This window comes from Pimephales promelas, chromosome 22 (assembly GCF_988280905.1).
Source record: "Pimephales promelas chromosome 22, fPimPro1.hap1.1, whole genome shotgun sequence".
Lineage (NCBI taxonomy): Eukaryota > Metazoa > Chordata > Actinopteri > Cypriniformes > Leuciscidae > Pimephales > Pimephales promelas.
Genome location: NC_142790.1, coordinates 22134935 through 22154173, shown reverse-complemented (window position 1 = coordinate 22154173; position 19239 = coordinate 22134935). Strand labels below are relative to the sequence as shown.

The 19239-nt window shown below is 36.9% G+C and overlaps 2 protein-coding genes across 6 annotated transcripts in view; both read right to left on the bottom strand.

Annotated features, from left to right (window-relative positions):
* Window positions 1–1786, bottom strand: part of adipoqa (adiponectin, C1Q and collagen domain containing, a) — a 33880-nt gene extending 32094 nt beyond the window's left edge. For 3 of the 4 annotated variants that reach the window (XM_039685158.2, XM_039685161.2, XM_039685162.2), the window contains exon 1: window positions 1713–1786. The gene's annotated coding sequence lies outside the window, so the exon portion shown is untranslated. Of the gene's footprint in view, window positions 1–425; window positions 657–1712 lie in introns of those variants that run through there. The other variant, XM_039685159.2, reaches the window with a different exon arrangement.
* A 740-nt stretch (window positions 1787–2526) lies between these two features.
* tmtopsb (teleost multiple tissue opsin b) overlaps window positions 2527–19239 on the bottom strand; it is a 35168-nt gene continuing 18455 nt past the window's right edge. The window contains exons 3-4 of one of the 2 annotated variants that reach the window (XM_039684441.2): window positions 13934–14167; window positions 2527–5183 (exon numbers count right to left, since the gene is read on the bottom strand). In XM_039684441.2, the coding sequence (XP_039540375.1) occupies window positions 4908–5183; window positions 13934–14167 (510 nt within the window). In that variant the 3' untranslated portion in view covers window positions 2527–4907. Of the gene's footprint in view, window positions 6861–13933; window positions 14168–19239 lie in introns of both variants that reach the window. The other variant, XM_039684442.2, reaches the window with a different exon arrangement.

Below are 19239 nucleotides of genomic sequence, written 5' to 3'. Positions count from 1 at the left end.
TCAAACCTTCAGATAAATATCAGTTTGTTCCATAAATCTGATTCTTCTAAAAATTAATCCAATGAAACGGCTCTCGGAATGCTTGTGTTTATGTTCTATTTTGTAATCATATTTATAGATTGTATGACTGTTTCGGGGTAATCCTCCATTACTATATGAGGCGATAAGTGGATTTGTAATCATTAAAAAGTACCGTACTGTTCAAACGTTTGGGGTTGGAAAATGTTTTTGAAATTTTTTTTTTTTGAAAGTAGTCTCTTATGCTCACCATGGCTACGTTTGTTTTAAAATATGAAAACACAAAACACTTACATGCTTTGAAGAAATCGTAAAAACCGGTAGGCTAAATCTTTCAAATCTGTTTCAGAGTTCAAAATCTTTCAAAAGCTACATGTGATTTATTTCTCATTTTACATTTCTCTTACCCTATTGTGAATGTTGCTGCATTTGTAAGCAGATCAGCTGATTCGAACATTATTCAAGTCTTGAGGAGTCAACCATAGATATCTAGGCTAGATGTCTCACGGCGGAGTATTAATCGTCATCACCGGCGGCCATCTTGTCACAGACAGGCTTTCTGGCGGGCTCTGTGGTATCTGATGTAAGAAATACTCTTATCTCATTGAAATCTTGACGGATTTACAAACGGTTTGGTTTCTTACAAACGTTATTAACGTGGTTATAATTCTGGATGACTTACACTTATTATACATAAGAATATAGTATCATAACTACATCTCTGCCGTTTATAACAAACCAGACCGTTTGAAAATCGGTAGAAAATTGAGCAAGTTATGGTGATTTAAAAAGTACATGCACCATTAAAACAATGTTACCAGTGAGCGAGCTGCCTGTGACAAGATGGCCACCAGGTGCTGACGTCGACCTCCATTGGCCAGCTGCGCGGACGAGATATTTCGCCTTTATATAGATATCTACAAAGTCAACAACCTGCTCATCGCTGAGACGCCTGTCCCTTTAATGCTAAACGAACCTAACCAAAATTATGTCAACATATGAATGCTAATGAAAACATATGAAATGCTCTAAATCAGGGCTAATTCAATTAGTTTCATAATTCCAGGGCCATATTATTACTACATCGAAAAGTTGAGGTGGGCCGGTGGGTTTAGCATATTTATTTAAACATAACAGTATCAATAAGTAGCCTAAGCTAAAGCAAACCAAAAAAAAGTATTGCATTTACTCGCAATGTGATAGGCTAGCCTACCCAACAGTATGCAGACCATAATAATTACTTATTTACAGCTACAAATATATGAATTATACAATATTATGGCTATTGGCAGGAATTATTTTATTAATAATTATTATAGGCTTAAATTAAAATATCCTGACAGTTAGACTTAACCATAAAGACGCCTAAAAAACCAAAACCATTAAAACTATAAAAAAACGCCTAAACAGGTAAAAACTATAGGCTACACACAATTAATTATATTCCTCTACCCCCCTAATGCAATATAAATGACTATAACCGTGACAAAGTCCTAAGTTACCCCTGATGGCAGTGTAGGCCCCTGTGTTTGTTTGGTTTATATTCTTTTTTATAAATGTTTGTTTCTCATTATTTGGTGACTTTTTCTAGTCTGAGGTGCACATTAGACTGATAAAAAAACACCAAGAGATTTATTTCTTTTATTTTGGTATTTACATAAGTCATTAGTTTTATCCTCATTTGCAAAACTCACCTTCTGGGTTCATGTCTGCAGCATGGTTTCCGGGGGTGTTTAAGAGGACGCGCGGCCTTCCTGTTCCTCATTTTATGCCATCCCAAAGAATTCTGGGTAGTGTAGGCATAGTCCATTTCTCAATGGGAGCAGGGGGGTATTGTTTCATGTTTTATTGTGTTTATGTTCATTGTATGTAGAAATGTATTTGTTTATTATTCGTATTATTTTCCTTGTATAATTAAGGTTAATGTATTTTGAATATTATTTTCATTAAGTGTAGTTATCTATTATGTGTGTGAACATTATTTAATTCCCCTATTACTGTAAAATGGTTGACCCTGTCAGTATAGAGGAATGTATGTTTGTCTGGTGAGGAGGGTCACCTTGAGTGAGTTTTGTTTATGTTATTTTATTTTATTTTTTTTTTCTTTATTTGGAAGTCAATAAAGATTTCACTGACTGCAAGAATATGAATTCTAAATGATTAAAAATACATTAAAAAAGTTGTTGTCAGTTTCTGTTGCATCTTTTGGCTTCAAGGCATCACTTTACAATACATTATGGTTAGGTTTATGAAAGCTTTTTGGCATTTAATTATTATTCTTGTGTATTGGTAAACAGAACGATGAAGAGATTTCATGGGAGGGGTGCTAGGCTTGCAGCCAATTTCACATAACATGCTGAGGAGGAAATTGTGAATTGAAAATGAATGAATTGCTCGTTTAAACCGGCAAGGCTACGGAGAACTATTATCAAACTGTTTTCCAATTGCTGAGCAGTGTTACACAATAACTGTTAACGTAGACAGAGTGTTAAAATAGGACTTCAGAGCTTACATATAAATGTTTATTTGTAAAAATGTATTTCATGTAGACTATTGCATTTGAATTTTAAAGGGGTCATATATATGATACAATTTTAACACTTTTCCCTGAGGTCCATTAATAATGATAGTCAACGTTTCTTATACCTCAGTGTTTTCAAACATTTTGAGGATTATCGAAGCAAGCCCAACTTAAAGGGTTAGATCAACCAAAAATGAAAAATCTGTCATCCTTTATTGACCTTTAATGTCGTTCATTTGTGTTACGAAGATAGGATAAGGAACACATGAGGGTGAGTAAATGATTAAAAAAAAAATCTGGGGGGTGAACTATCCCTTTAATTGAGTTACATGTGAACTGACTGATGGAATCAGGGTTAAGTTTCATTCAACTTAAACCATTTTTAAATGGAATTTTGCCGTGTTTTTCTACAAATGATTTATCTGTGCACCTCATTATTATTATTTTGTTTTTAATTCATGTGCTCATGTAATCTTTAATTAAAGAGTATAATGCACCTTTACTAAGTTGACTGTACTGAAATGTGTGTTGGCAGTGCCTGATGGACACAACCATCCTATAATGATAAAAATCCATCAATTGTTTTTGTTTTAAACTGAAATTGAGCCGTTTGATTTTGTGACGTCACTAAATCGGACACCCCTCCCACGATTGATGATTGACAGCAGTGATTGTGGTGTTCTGTTCTTGGGTGTAATAACGAACACTGCAGTCTTGATGTTCCTAAATCCGAACCACTGAAAAAACAGTGGCTGAGTTTTGTTTTTCGAAGGGAATATTCCCCATGTGCAACGTCAATGCTTTCATGTTTGCACGAATCACTTCTCATACTGCTTTATAAACGAGGGTCAGTGTAAAGCTGGGTTTGCTAAGAAACTGCCCCTGAAAAAAGAATCGGTACCAACTATTTGCGTCCCCGCTGCACCAAAGTTGTATTAATCTTTGCAAATCGTGAAAAAAAGTTGTTCATGACCATCAATCAGTCAACGAACTAACATATACATCAGTAAACACACGGTGTTCGTATCTCACTACTCTACACTGCCAGTACATACAAAGATAGATCAAAGTGACCAACCATTCTGAAACATCTTGTTCGGGCCGTCATCTTGTTCTGGATCCGACTCCGGTTCAAACTTATACGGTTGTACAGATGTGTCCTCAGAGACTCCCTACTCAACTTCAAGGCAACACTCCATGTGCATTGTGCAAAACGCCCCACAGAACAGAGAGGCGGGGTTAGATAAGCTCATTATCATTTAAAGGCATATGCACTGGAATGGCCAACCCGATCTCACGACCAAATCGTACGAATTCGACGAATGATTAAAAAGCGGCTAATTCGTAATAATTTATACGACCTCACTACATATTTTATGAATCGGCCAATTCGAATTCGCACGAATTGGTCGTGAGATAGCGTAGGAATGGCGTGCTGAAAACAGAGCTGTTTTTAACCAGGTAAAATTAGTGTTTTCTTACGATACAAATGAGAATTTTTTATTTATTACAAAGTTTTCATTTAGACTCTTTATCTCTTCTCTTCTCTGGTGCCGTGGTTATGGGAGTGAGGACGGGATAACCAGTCATAGCTTCACTTGGATATATGTCAAAATAGGGAAGAAAAAGGCTACTTCCATTATAGGTGTCTTTAAACACAAAAACAATCAAAAAATATTTTGATAATGTAAATGTTGACACATGTTAAATGTATTTGAAATTTTAATAGTATGGCTTCAAGATCTAACAGATGCTCTTTTTGGATTGAGGAGGAAGTTATGAGACTCTATTACTATATTTCAAAAGATCAAGGAAAATAATATGACCCCTTTAAAACTCAGCAACATGTATCCCTTAACAAACACAGCATCATGTGCTTACTTGTACATTTCCACACGATGAGCAGAATTACAAGAGTAAGAAAAGTATCTCTTTAAACAATCTGTGCTAGTCTTGTTGTCCAACCACGGGAAGGAACTGGTAATGAAAGCGTCCTTGTTAACAAACAGGCTTCACATTTCACCTGAGAGCACATTTACATCCTGGATTGAAGAAATATCAACTAAATTAACAATTAGATCCATGTGCATGTTTCCTACTTGTTCTAGAGAAGTCATTACTTCTCCAAGAGAAAGAAATCTCAGAATCTCAGACTTTCTCCAACTGTTCACAAAATATCCATTCTTAGTTTTGTTCCCCAAGAAAGATCATACACGCAACATGACATGATTGTCAGCGAAGGGCATGTCCTCGTTCCATATTCCAAGACACGCCCACTTATCAATTCTCTTTTCTTTTTACGCAATCTGTGACCTCCGTCACCTGTAATTCCACTGTATCAGTGTTGGTTTGGCCTGACTGTATGAGCTCAACCATTGTAATAGGCCACAAGAGAGACAACAGGTCTGTTGGTGGGCTGGCCCGCACCAGGAGAGGGTTTCTCACCCTCGGAGGAACTTTTCGGCCCCCCGCTGTGTGGGGCACAGATAGTAGGATGGCCAGCCGAGGCCACCGCGAAGGTCACATTCTGGCCATTGGCGCGCCGCACTGTCCTGAGAGTTTTGGTGACTTTGGAGGAGTTTTTAAAGCTGGAGCCTCTCTGTGGGGTGGTGCACATGATGAGCGCATGGAAGCATCTGCAAAACTGACACACAAAGATTGAGAGAGCACAGATTACATTTCTAATCCTTAAAAGGATAGCTCACACACAAAAAGAGCTGCATTTTGTAATTTCATTCCAAACCTGGATTTTCTTTCTTCAGTGGAAAATGCCTGTTCACAAGAATGATAAAGCATCCACACCAAATGACATTAACATTCTTTTATTAAAAAACTAAACATAGTTTTCATTATAGTTATTGTCATTTAGTGTTTTTTGTCCATATACAATAAAAGTCCAATGTTGTTTTTGACCCCCAACGACTTTCATTTTATATGCAAAATCCACTGAAATTCTCTTTAAAATATCTTGTTTTGTGATCGTAATACTAAATCTAATTATAGTTGTCCTTGGAGTGAACTGGCCTTTAGTTGTTTTGTTTTTTGCCCATATGTTCATGACTTGCAATCACAACATTATTTCTTTTGTCAAATCAACTTAATTAAAGTGTTTCAGATATCATAATATTTTGAGTTTCTGATGATTAAATCAATCTCTTTCATTGTATTAACTCACTTTTTCCATTTCAATGAACTTCAAATTTTAAGGCAACCAGGTTACTTCATTTTTTAAGTTTTTTTTTTAACAGTGTTTATTGTACGGGAAAAAAAACTAAGCTTTCTATAAAATATCTTCTTTTGTGATCCACAGAAGAATGTCAAATGGGTTTGGAACAACATGAGTTTCCTCTTTAAGAGAAGGAAATTCACATAATGAGTCAAAAAGACAAACAAAACGATGCCTGAATGTTCACTTGATTGCACAAGCTCATTTCTCCCATTCTCTGCTGGATTTGCAACTGTACAGACAGCAGGAATAATAAAATAGCAACGTGGGAATCATCAGCCCTGTGACAACAGCTGATGCTATGTCTCCTCTAATGTGGACTGGGTTGTTTGCAAATTGAAAGCTCTCTGTGCACAGAATTCATTAGTAGAGGTAGGACCTCTCGGCAGGCATGCAGGCAGCGATTATCTGAATGATATGCCTCATTTAGGGTGCCAATCCCTCGCTGAGCATCTGTGTATATACCTCTACATCCCTACGCACGCAGATCACACACCCAGAAGAAACAGCCTGCAGGCTTTGACCATCAGGTCAGATGGAAACAAAGAGCTCTGTGTTCTTATGCTGCACTTTTCATTATAGATAAAGGTTTATTGCAATTAATCATAACTGTCTCAGAGGTCTCAGAGGAGAAAAACACATTTTCCAAGAGAAGGTGTTCTGTTGATGTGTGTGAGAGATTTACCACATCCTCACAAAACAACCTTCACCATTAAATTGACAAATTCAGCCAAACTTTTGAAGAGTTTTTTATACTAAAATGCAGAGGTGCAAGTATTGGTCACAAAGGTTCAGCAACTCCATTTCTAAAACAGAAACACTTATTTTAATCTTAAAACATTGACAAAGCAATTTTTTTTTTTTGCTCTAAGAACACCCATCAGAATAAAATAGGGAAATGTTTGTGTGGCCATGACTCTATACCACCTTCAGATTGCAAAAAGATTTCATGCAAGTGTTCAGTAGATGAATGGCTTGTCATGAATTGCTCCCTCAGGAGAGAGGAACTAATCCGCTTTTAAAATTCTCCTTGTTTCTGGAACCGTGGCTTTTGAAAAACATTGAAAAACTGGGATTCAAAAATCGAATTTCAACCTGAAAATAAACAGAAACGTTAACACATTATGACATAAAATGAACAAGAAAAATGCAATTGTGAAGTATTTCCAGATATATTATTGAACAATATATATTATTGTAAATACTTTTTTGACCCAGACATACTCATTTACATCTTGTAAAAAAAAGTAACATAATCCACAAAACACAGAGCGAGATTTCACCCCTTGAGAAAACGTAGTGTACTTAGTATACGTCCAAGTTCACTGTATACTTATAGTCTACTACATTTCCTCAGAAGATGCAGAACCGTCATGTTTTGTCAGTTTACTTGAAACATTGCTGTTTTAAAACATAAATGCTTTTTTGATACTCAATCAGTGGCTTTGAAACAGGATAACAACAAAAAGATCTAGTCAGAGACAGACCTCTGTAGGGGGTTAGATTTGGGGCAAGGGGTCACGGTTAATGGCAGACTGCAGATACACACTTTTCCCAAGACATTTGGCTTCAGTGAGCCTGTAAATGGGCATTCAGTGTTCTGTTGCTGATTGAAAGCAATCATGCATGACCCTGACACTCACTGATAGTCCTTTCAAAGCCCTCTTCATGCCTCCACCAGATATCCACAGCATACATGTCCTTAATGTTTTCCACTCACTCACATGGAAGACCTATAATGTAATGAATCTGAAAATTGGTCACGTTGCTGTCAGCCGTTGCAGGTGTGCATCTTTTTTGGGGACGAGCGAGCAGGTGAGGAATGTGATGAGCCTAAGGTGGGAGGAACGAGTCTATAAATGGATTCAGATCCACACACTCATTACAGGAGCTGGCAGGAGGTCTGGTGAACCCCGCAGAGATGGCGAAGGTGGCTTTGCATCTGGACATGCTGTAAGACAGTTAACACAACTATCTGCCTGCGGGTGTTTCAACCGGAATCAGATTTAGCGCATATGGCACATTGATTTTACATGGCCATAAAGTGAATTTACAAGGATTAGATGACATTCATTTTGTTGATTAGTGTGTGCAATTTTCATTCATAAGTAATGTTCCTGGTTTAAAAACAATTAAACTCCATTGCTATGCAGACTTTGTGGCAAAATATTGATTACCAGAGAAAATACTTATAGTAAGGCATCTACAATGGAAGTACATGGGGCTGTTTCTGTAGATCGGATGGATCTCAACGTCAGAATAATGATTTGCGGAATCTGATCCGACCCAGGTTGACGAAACCCTGCCAGAAGATTGAGAAAGCCAGGGAAGAGCAGAATCAGAAGACGAAGTGATGATAATAAAAAGAGCAGTTTATTGAATAATCTTAATGCCCATAATGTTTCAAGGCCCAGACGTCATCTGACTTGTACAAATTAAACAAGTGTTATTTTACCACACCACAGCAAAAACAATGGAAAATTACTGTTTCGCAACATCGTCCTAACGTTAAAATCCTTGAAATGGAAACATCTCTTTCTCATGAAAAGAAATATTTCTTGAAACCATACAATCACACTATTAAATAGCAAGCATTGCAAGAGCAACAAAATAAGTAAAATAATAAGTAATATAGAAACATAATATACAAATGAAATGACAAATATATAAATGAATAATGACTATAAAATTAAAAAATATAAAAAACTAAGAAAATAAAATAGTCGCTCTCTCAAAGAAACACACACACGACGCACACACACTCATAACTATTTCATTTCTCACAAAAATGATTTAGACACAGCTCAAACGATACACATTTTGGATGAATTAATGTAAATGCACAGGCAAGTTGCAAATTTTGGATGACGGCAGTGTTTGCTTTAATTACCCAGTAGAGCTTAACGAGTAGGCAAAACAGAAAAGTCTTTTAAAGGAGAACTCCGGCGCAAAATGAAACTTTGGTCTAATAAAACATCGGTACCTAGTCAATCGTTCTCTGAGATTTGTTTTCATGATAATCGAATGTAAAGAGTTTTATCTCTAAAAACTGTTTAGCGTATAATGCTAGTACTGGGGGCATTTACTCAGTAAAAATAAATCGTTCGTTTATACCACTAACAAGGCTCAAAATAGCCCAACACTGACACAGTAACATAATGAGGGTCCATTCATGCAAAACGAAGCATTGAGAAATTTGTAAGAGTACAGACCGTTTAATAAGAAGATACTTTATAAAGACAGTTCACTTTGTGTATACAGACAGGAGCCATCTTAGAAAATAGTCTCGATTTTGCGCCGGATTTCTCCTTTAAGGTTGTAAGTCAAAGACAAAAATATTTCCGAACTTAGTTAGTTTTCAGGATCATTGGAGCTACTTCATTCTTAATGTGAGCTAAAAGCTTTCTTAAAATTTGCCTAAATATTTTATACATAAACAAGCACGGAGGACATGCAGAACTTTGTGAATGACCAGCCTTCAAATTTCAAACAGCAGAGCTTGCGATAACAACTTTACCTGTACTTTATGTTCCCCATGATCTGATAATCTGATAATTCCAAAAGTAAAAATTCAAACTGAGTCACGTGAGAAAAATAAATTCTTTGCAATTTTCGTAAAAGACTTAAGCAGTTCTTTGTCACCTCTGGGCTGGCAGATAAAGAGCAATAATTTCTGTGTATACTCATGGTGGATAAGTGCATGTACTTTTGGCCGGGGTAGCCGGGTACAATCCGGATCAAAGAGGAGTGCTGGGTAGCAGACTTTTGAGCAGATGATGGTCTGGAAAGGAGATGATTGGCTCTCTGTGGGGTGCTGAGAAGCTTGGGAGAGAAGGACAGAACTTCCTCGCCAATTATGCTACACCTGATCACAGGTGGTCCGGAATAACTGATCCCAGTGCTTGGATGAACTGCCTGTCTCTCTGGAAAGCTCTTACTTCGGAAGTGGGCAGCTTTGTTTGTCTCATTCTCTCTTACATAGTGTGCAATGAGTATTTGTGTGTGTGTGAGTGTGTAAGTTGCGCTCAGCGGAGCTTCTAGCTCTCCAATGTCATTTTTTTTTTAAATATGTGAAATGTATGTCGAGTTGTCACAAAGAATAGAGCATACCTTGTAGTACTGCAGTGCTTTATCATTATGCGTTGGGCTACCGCAAACAATAACTGATTGGGTCATCTGACCAATAACCGCGGATTAGCATCACGCAAAGGTGGCGTTTGGAAAAATGAGTCGTTGAACGAATCATTTGGGAGTCGGTGAGCAAATCCGGTAAAAATAAATATATAGGTGCCCTTTATAAAAAATACATGGGGGTGAAATGCATCCGTCCATCATAATAAATTATCCAAATGGCTCCAGGGGGTTAATAAATGCCTTCTGAAGCGAAGCGATGGGTTTTTTGTAAGAAAAAAATACATATTTACGACTTTATCAGCTATGCGATACTTCGACATGTCACAAGAGTAACCCCTGACGCGATGTATGACGTAGCAGTCGGAGTATCATAGCGAATGGGCTATATGCACGCATAAGTTCTGCATTTGACGTAAGGATGCTCGTCCATTTCCGGTTGTGGAGATTAAAGCGGAGGAAAACCGGAGAAAACAGGATTATGGCTTCAATATTTACTGTCCTCCCGTCTTTGAAACGAAACGTACATACGTTTAGATGTAATTTTATATATAGTTATGTTTATTTAATATAATTTTAAAAAGAAGCATAAACACAACGAGGGGGTGTCTGTTTTATCTGTTTTTGTGACTAACGTTTCATTAGTATAACCATAGAGTATAAAATTCAATATAAATTCTCGGTATTGCATTGGACTCTATGATCGGCGGAAGTTATCGAGCATCCGTAATCCTTCACCGGAAATAATGCCGTGCATAGAGCCCATTAAGTTGTAAATATGGATATTTTTCTTACAAAAACCCAACCCAACAAAAAAGTGAACTTGCGCTGTGCACAGTCACCTACCGGAAGCTATTATAGCTAATAAAGTTTTAAATATGGATTTTTTTTCTTACACAAACGCATCGCTTAGTTTCAGAAGGCGTATGGATTGTACGTATGGATTACTTTTATGATGGATGGGTGCACTTTTTGGGGCTTCGAGATCTCACCCCCATTCACTTCCATTATAAAGCGTGGAAGAGCCAGGATGTTTATATCTCAGATTGTGATAGGATGGCTTGAGGGTGAGTAAATCATGGGATAATTTTCATTTTTGGGTGAACTATCCCTTTAAGGAAGTTTTCAATGGACACCAAGACGAAAATATTGCGAAAATTTCTTTTTTTGCAGTGCAATTTCATGTGATTCTTATAGCCAATTAATGAACAAGGGAGTTTTTTCAGCACACTGATGCTTCCCTTAAGGACACGTTGAGCTCTTAATAAGGGAGAAAATGTGACATGTGCAAGAAAATTCTTTGCATCCCAGGAAAGAGGAAGCAGTAAATGCAATTACCACACAGTATGACAGCTCCTGAACCAGGGCGGTATAACAGTACAGTTATTTACTCACGGGCTCAGGAACTTTGCAGCTCTCTCGCTCTCCAAATCTCACTCTTTTCCATGCTCTTCCATTTTCTGCTGTCTTTCAATCTTCGGTGGTCATATCGACACATGCCAAGTAGATACTTGAATCTGTACAGCACTTTAAGTCTTCAACTCGCCTCAACTCACAGTTTCCATGGTTACGGGCTGGGAGGAATTGAAGACTGAAAATGACATACAGGTGACTGGCGTCTCCTCCGACAGTCAAAACTAGTTTCTCCAAGTCTTCAGCTCCGGTCTTATCACAAGCAATTGTTCGGAGCAGAAGCTTTAACCCATACAGAAGAGATAATACAAAACCTGTTCATATGTACACAAGTTCAGAAATAACAATACAATGTGAATCTTGTATCAGTTTGATCAAATAAGAAGTGCTTCTTGGAATGAAAAGTTTGTTTGAAAACTTTCTACTACTTCCCTGAATGTACTCGGATACAATCCTTGATCAAACTAGAGCATTGAAAGTTTATATTTACTCGAATGGTTTGTACATTCTTCCAAAAACGAACATAACTACTTGCTGTTTCATTTTTTGTCCAGCCATAAACTAGAATGAACATTCAATTGGAGTACAAACCAGGCAAAACTACATGGGATGGACTTGAACAGCTGCATACTGTAAAATATAATCCAAAGATAAAGTAAATAACACTGAAAAAAAAGAAGAAAAAAATATTTTTTTGCTATCAGGAAAACAAGCAATGCATCTAAAAGCAGCTTTTCTATAGCAATAGATTCAGATTTTCCAAGAAACTTGTCAGATTAGTAGGATTAATATATTTTTCCCTTTTTCCAGCATTCACTGGAGCTGGGATAATCAATATGGTTGCATTGTTTGGCCTTTTGCCAGTTTAATTCACATCACTGTTGTTGGCTTTATCATGTGTAATAATTTAAAAATGATAAGGTTTAAGGTATTTCATTCATGTTCATGAGCATCCGTATGGTTTTTCAATAATTTAAGCCAAGCCCTTTACCCTCGGAACAATTTAAAACCACATAAATGAAGGGAAAAGAACTCTTGCAAACCGATTCACCCAAAAATGGTAATTATGCCACCACTGATGACTTTCTTTCTTCTGTGCTACTCAAAAGAAGATTGTAGAGAATGTTGGTAATCAAACAGACTTTCATTTTATGGACAAAAACACAGGCATTTCTCAAAATGTAATTTTTTTGTGCTATAGAAGAAATAAAGCCATTCAGGTTTGTAATGACATAAAGATGAGTAATTGGCAGATTTTTCATTTTTGGGTAACCTATCCTTTTAATTAATCTTAATATATAATTTTAGTTTGTGAAAACATGACCTTTTAAGTTAATTTAGTACATTTTCATAAAATAAGTAGATAAACTAATGAAAAACAGCAAATTTTTTGCCTTCAGTTTTTACCATCAAATACAAGTAATTTTTACAAGTAGTTTTTACAACAAGATGAGCAGAAAGAGAGATTAGAGGTTATTAGCAGAATTCAAAACCAGTAAAAAAAAAATAAATTAAAAATATTCAGTTCCCTTGTTCACTTTTTGTCCTCAATGAAAAACTGAAGCTGAGAACCTGATATTAATTTTACAGCTTAATGAAACTTTCAAACGCTACAGTTTAAATTATATGGTCTTTGTATGAAATACAGAACCCATAAAAGCTTATAATTGAATGTATAATGACTTGTCTGGGAACTTAGTGGACTTATATTTGGAGCTGTAGTTTAACTTAAGCAACCCAGACAATTATACAATTTTGCCATCTCATTTTTTCTCAGCCTACATGTTTTGGACAAAAATAAGTTCACAGGCAAAACACAGTTCCTATATTTCACATTCAAAGGCGGTTTGGACTTGGACAAAGAATGACTTTAGGTTTGTGTAATCTGTGCTGTTAAATTCATACTAAAATGAGGTGTTGATCATGTTCTTTTGGGAATGACACCTAAACTGAAAACCGTCAACTCAAGTGATCCTGCCGTCAGTGTGTTATTTTAAAGAAAAACTGTTAAAGACTAAATATAGCAAAGAATAGCATGTGCTTATTAAAAAACACAGTAGCATCAAAAGCATATAGTGAGTTAAATCATTCTTCGCATTCATTACAATGGATTGGCTTACAAAATAGCAACTAAATGAATGATGCAAACAAATAGTGTTAAAACTTTTCTCAAAAACGTTATTACTGTAAGGCCCTTCATACCAAGGCGAAAAATAACAATAAATATAGTTCTAAAAATCGTTCTAAACACAAAATAATAGCAGAGTCCAGGTGATGAACGATATAAACATTGGGCGCACATAGATTGAACAGGGCGTTATCGTTTGTTTGTGGACGCTTAATAAGTTATCATTATGGATATCTTTATAGTTATTGTTCTTGGTGTGAATGGGTCTTTAGACATTTTTGCAAGCATCTAAGGTCATTTTTAGCTTAACACTTTTGGGAAAATGTTTAGCGTTAAAGTGTTTCGCATTTTTAAGTGACTCATCGTTCAAATTCTTAGTGTGCTGAACATGGATGCAAATATAACATCATTTAGCATTCATATTCATATCACAGCCGTCCAATGAAGATCTAGCAAAAATAGCAGATTACTGATTAGTAGCTTTTCGGTTACCCACCTGTTTGTTCATGAAGATGTAGATGATGGGGTTTATGACGGTGCTAGTCTTGGCTAACACAGAAGGAACAATGCTGGCCGCTGGTGTGACCAGGCCGGGCCGCCCAAACGCGGCTAGCAGGGCCATAATCCCATAGGGCAGCCAACACAACAGGTAACACACCACCATGGTGATCACCATGAAGAGCACACGCTGCTCCCGTTTACGACTCACCACCGTATTGATCCGGCTCACCTTTGTCATTGCAATAAGGAGAAAAGAAGACAAAGAAAAATAAAAGAGATGTGAGGAACATTACAGTCATTGCTTCTAAGCCAAAAATGATAAAACTGTATATGCTGACATTTACAGATTAGATGAACGTTTAGCATAAGCTTCAGGACAGCTCGGCAGAAATGGATACAGCTGTGAATCGATTGCGCTGGTCCCTTAAACACAACAATGAGCATTACACGTTGTAAAATTGCCTACTGATGCACCATTTTCAGTGTTGTAGCACTTTGTCTGACAGCTGCTAAGTGCTCTTATGGTGTGGTGCCCAAGACCTGAGACTTGGTACTTTGGTTGAACTTTGTGGTTTGGTGCAATGGTGCTCTGAAGTGCCATTCGCTCTCAGAATGCAACGTGGATGCGGAGGAAAGTCATTTTCTTCTGTCTTTTTCCAGTAAAATATTTAAACTGTCCACCAGATATATGTACTTAACACTTGTATTCAGCAAATAAATACATTTATGCTATTTCAGTTCTTTTGAACTTTCTATTCATCAAAGGATCCTGGAAAAAAACAATCCACAAAAATATTAATCAGCACAACTGTTTTCATCAGTGATAATATGTCCTTTTTAATAAATCAGCATGTTATTATGAATTCTGAAGGGTCATGTGACTGTAGACTGGAGTAATAGCTGCTGAAAATTCAAGTTTGCCATCAGAGGAAAAATTTTTTTTTTAAATATTTTATAATATAAAAAAGTTATTTTAGCTTACAGTAATATTTCAAAATATAATTGTGTTTACTGTATTTATTAAATAAATGCAGTCTTCTTAAATATGAGAGACTTTTTAAAGTAATATATGTGATCATCTTTGATCATGGGATCTTCAAACAACAAATACAACTTTGAACTGGTTACAATAGTAAATCGTGCAACCCAAATCTGAAGTTTCTCCTAAATATAAATGTATTACATATTTAAATCAACATATATTATTTTAAATTAAAGCAGGGTATTTTTCTATACATTATATAAAATATTTACAGTTTGGTTCCACGTGTGAAATGTAGTTTAAGGTTAAATTTAACCATTTTCATTTTTAATATTATATTTATACACCTGAAGTGCAGGTGTGAGACACTCTAGAACCAGATTGGCAAGGACCTCTGACCTCTGAGGTCAGAAGGTCATCTAGTTAAGAGGGCCTATTAATAAAGAGCCTTTTAATAATTTTCAGAGTTGTCTCTTCCGCAGTGATGATGTTTAACAGAATTTTTATCAATAATATTTTTATCGATGTATGCTTTAAACAGGAAAAAGGGGTACAGAAAAGAAACAAGAGTTGTTCCCTGAAAAACAAGTCTTAATACTTTACACAATTGGGATTTTGATTTAGGATGTTGACAAGAATTGTCATTTACTGGAAAATAATGCAAAAATACTCACATTATGCCTGCATTCATGTCAAATCAGTTGTCGAACCCAAATAAATAACAATACAAGTCAAATTAATAAAGCTGTTTAGAAAAAGAGAAAGCATATAAGTAGCCCTGTTAAAATAAAATAAAATAAAATAAATAAAAATCTCTACTCATACAGCACTTTAAATTATATACTTAAATTACAACATGAACACATTTCTTCCTGATTGGCCTGTACTTCTGAATGTAATGTAATGGCCAGTGCTCTGAGTAACATAATTGGGCTTTGACTAAGAGCTAATTAAGAGCAATGGAGTGTAACAAGTGCAGCCTTTTCTTTACAGGCGGTCCTCGCTAGCCACCCTCGATTCCACCGTCCACCTTGAACAGACGCCGAAACTTGACAAATTATTACTTAGCAGAATGTCAGATCAATGTCAAGTCACTAATAGGGTCCCCATGGAGTTGTGTCACAGTTTTTGTGTGTGTGTGTGTGGTTACATTAAAAAGTCCTATATGCACAGAAGGGCACCACACAGGGGTTCAGACTGTGAATAACACAGCAAGGTGTGAAGGCCTACGAGGGTGTGAAGTCATGGTGCAGCACATCACCGGAGGACACAGCCAGCGGCACATTTGTGGCCGCTCTACCAATTAAGAACTAAAGACGTGATGGCTGTTTGAGATGCAGTGCTGAGGTGGGTGGACAAAAAGAGGACAGTTTGTTATCCGTAAGTCATCCACAACTTCAACCCAATTGAAGTTTGATTGGCAGGTGGAGATTTAATGGTCACATTAAACACAGGATGCCAAGCAAAGCAGGCTAAAGACAGACAACCGGAGATGGGAGTCACGATAGGAGACAGCGAGTTTGTTGTGTGTCTGTTCCTCAGATGAATTCCAGTAATAACAGCACAACTCCTGATGAAACATTATTGCTGGGGAATAGCAATTATAAGCAGTTACTTAAAAGTGCCGAAATGCTAAATGGATTAAACAAATAAACTGTGAAATGGGGAAAATTAGTCTAACTAGGACAGAAAATGTGCTTTGGGAACATTACAATAATCACACGGAGTGTGAAAGCAAAGGCTCACTCAATGCACAAACCCTCATTAGCATATATATCTATATTTTTTAGCTCTCGATAACAAAAAGTTGAGATTGAATAGATTAAAAACTAAAAAAAAAAAAAAAATCTGATGACATTCAGAGCTGTCAAATTTCTAAAATGTGCCTAGAGAGACAAACTGCATCCATCCACAGAGTTGCATCATTAGAGAGGGCGAGTGCATGTAAATCCAGGCGTGTGTTACACACCTAACTACGATGTTGTGGTGGTGTTGTGGTAATGAGGCTCTCCCCTCGGGGTGCGTGTGAGCCCTGCAGTCAGAAGGTGGCAAACCCAGCAGGATAGAGAGCTGAGAAGGAGATGCTAATGCAAGTGGCATATTCAGCGTCTGTCAGAGTGTGTTTGGTCAAGGAGGATCCCTCGGGTGTGTGGGTGGGTGGGTGGACGTCAAACATTATGTTGCTAAGAAGATTCTGAAAGCTGTGATCACAGCTGAGATCGGCAAAATAAACTTTGTTTCTGGAGATCTCACTTTGTTCCTCTCTGATACTGATAAAACACCAGTCTCTCTTAGAAAAAGAAATGACTGTCAGCAGTCTGGGGAACATGGGTAAATCTTTCAGTTCTCCAGTGAACCTGATAATTTGCTGATCTGGGGGGTTCAGTACTTCTAAAGGCTTAAGCAAGATGGTGATACTCCTTAAAGGAGTAGTTCACTTTTAAAAAAAACTTTTGCTGATAATTCACTCACCCCCATGTCATCCAAGATGTCCACGTCGTTCTTTCTTCAGTCGAAAAGAAATTAAGGTTTTTGATGAAAACATTCCAGGATTTTCTCCATATAATGGACTTCATTGGGAACCAAACGTTTCAAGGTCCAAATGAGAGTTTCAGTGCAGCTTCAAAGGGCTTTAAACAACACCAGATGATGAATAAGGGTCTTATCTAGGACCCTTCGAGTTATGACTCAAAAAAAGACTTTTTTATTTATTTTTTTAAATGGCCGATCATTTCGCTAGATAAGACCCTTATTCATCGTCTGGTATCCTTTAAAGCCCTTTGAAGCTGCACTGAAACTCTCATTTGGACCTTGAACCGTTTGGTTCCCATTGAAGTCCATTATATGGAGAAAATCCTGGAATGTTTCCATCAAAAACCTTAATTTCTTTTCGACTGAAGAAAGAACGACGTGGACATCTTGGATGACATGGGGGTGAGTAGAGTTTTTTTTAAAAGTGAACTACTCCTTTACAAGTTTTTTTTTTCTGTTATGGACTTGCTGCTCCACGGCTTTGTGAGTGATCCAAGTGCATTTATTTAGGAGAGGACAGTCCACAAAAATCAGGCAAATGGTCAAATACACACTAGGCAGAATCCAAGGAAACAGACAGAGAGTACTAAATACTGGAACAGATGCTCAGAAATGCAGTGGTAACACTAACAAGACTTCACAATGAAAGGCAAAAACAAAAAAGCTAATGAACAGGTTGGAGAAATCAAATCCTAATGAGTTGGGGCAAATGATTATGGGGGATTATGAGATACAGGAAACGGAAGGAGGGCCTCTGGTGAAGACACTCCAGCTGGTGAATATGACAATTCCAGCCTTTACCAATCTTAGAGCATTTGCAAGCAAAATTGACTGAAATATACCCAAATGAATCAGAATTCGGGATTTCAGGGCTTCTGAATCAAAATCGAATCAAGAAATCTGTATCTCTACCAGCCCCACAGTACAAATGATCACAAATCCTGTTCACACACAAAAAATATAAATTTTACTTGCTACCAGTCAGAAACAACAGTTGATGGATAAGTCTGAATGCTCCCATGAGGTTGATAACAACTACAGTTACAGCAGACAGTTTCTTATCATTAAATAATATCTCTGAGCATGCTATTGTAGGGAAATTTCAGTAACTGAAACTTTCAGTAACAAATATTCATTATGAAAACAGACCCATCTGTTTGCTGACTCAACTGTACGTAATCATTAAATAAAAAGAACAATAATCTGGCAATAGAACAGCTGTAATCAGCGGGCTCACACACAATCTGCACCCATACGATTTCCACAGAACTGGAACACCAAGTTCTTCACATCCCCCAACGCTTTCATGCTCGATTAAATATTTGGGCTAATTTAATTGTGTTTTCAGCTTCCAATACTCTCAGCTCCGATTAACACATTTTCCCAATGCTTAAATCCATTCGGCAGATTTCCCCAGAAATCAACGCAGAAAATAATCCCCTTTGGATTATTATTCCCTTTGGGCCTCTTAAACATTAAAGCCTATAATAGGACATTTTTATTTGTTAATAAAACTCTGGCATTTATGACATCGGTATCACTCCACTCATTTCTTGTGCATCCCCGAGCTCTACTTTTTACACCATAAAAAGAATAAAGTATGGATGGATGGGCAGACAAACAAAGGGGCAGAGGATGGATGGATGAATGGAATCTCGGTCTCACAAATTTTAATCTCTAATTAAAATAATTATTCTTGAGAAATGGAAAAAAAAAATCCAAAAAAAAAAGGAACTAAAAAAGTGACAAAAAGTAAGTAGAGAAAGAGAGTTGATAGTTGAAAGATG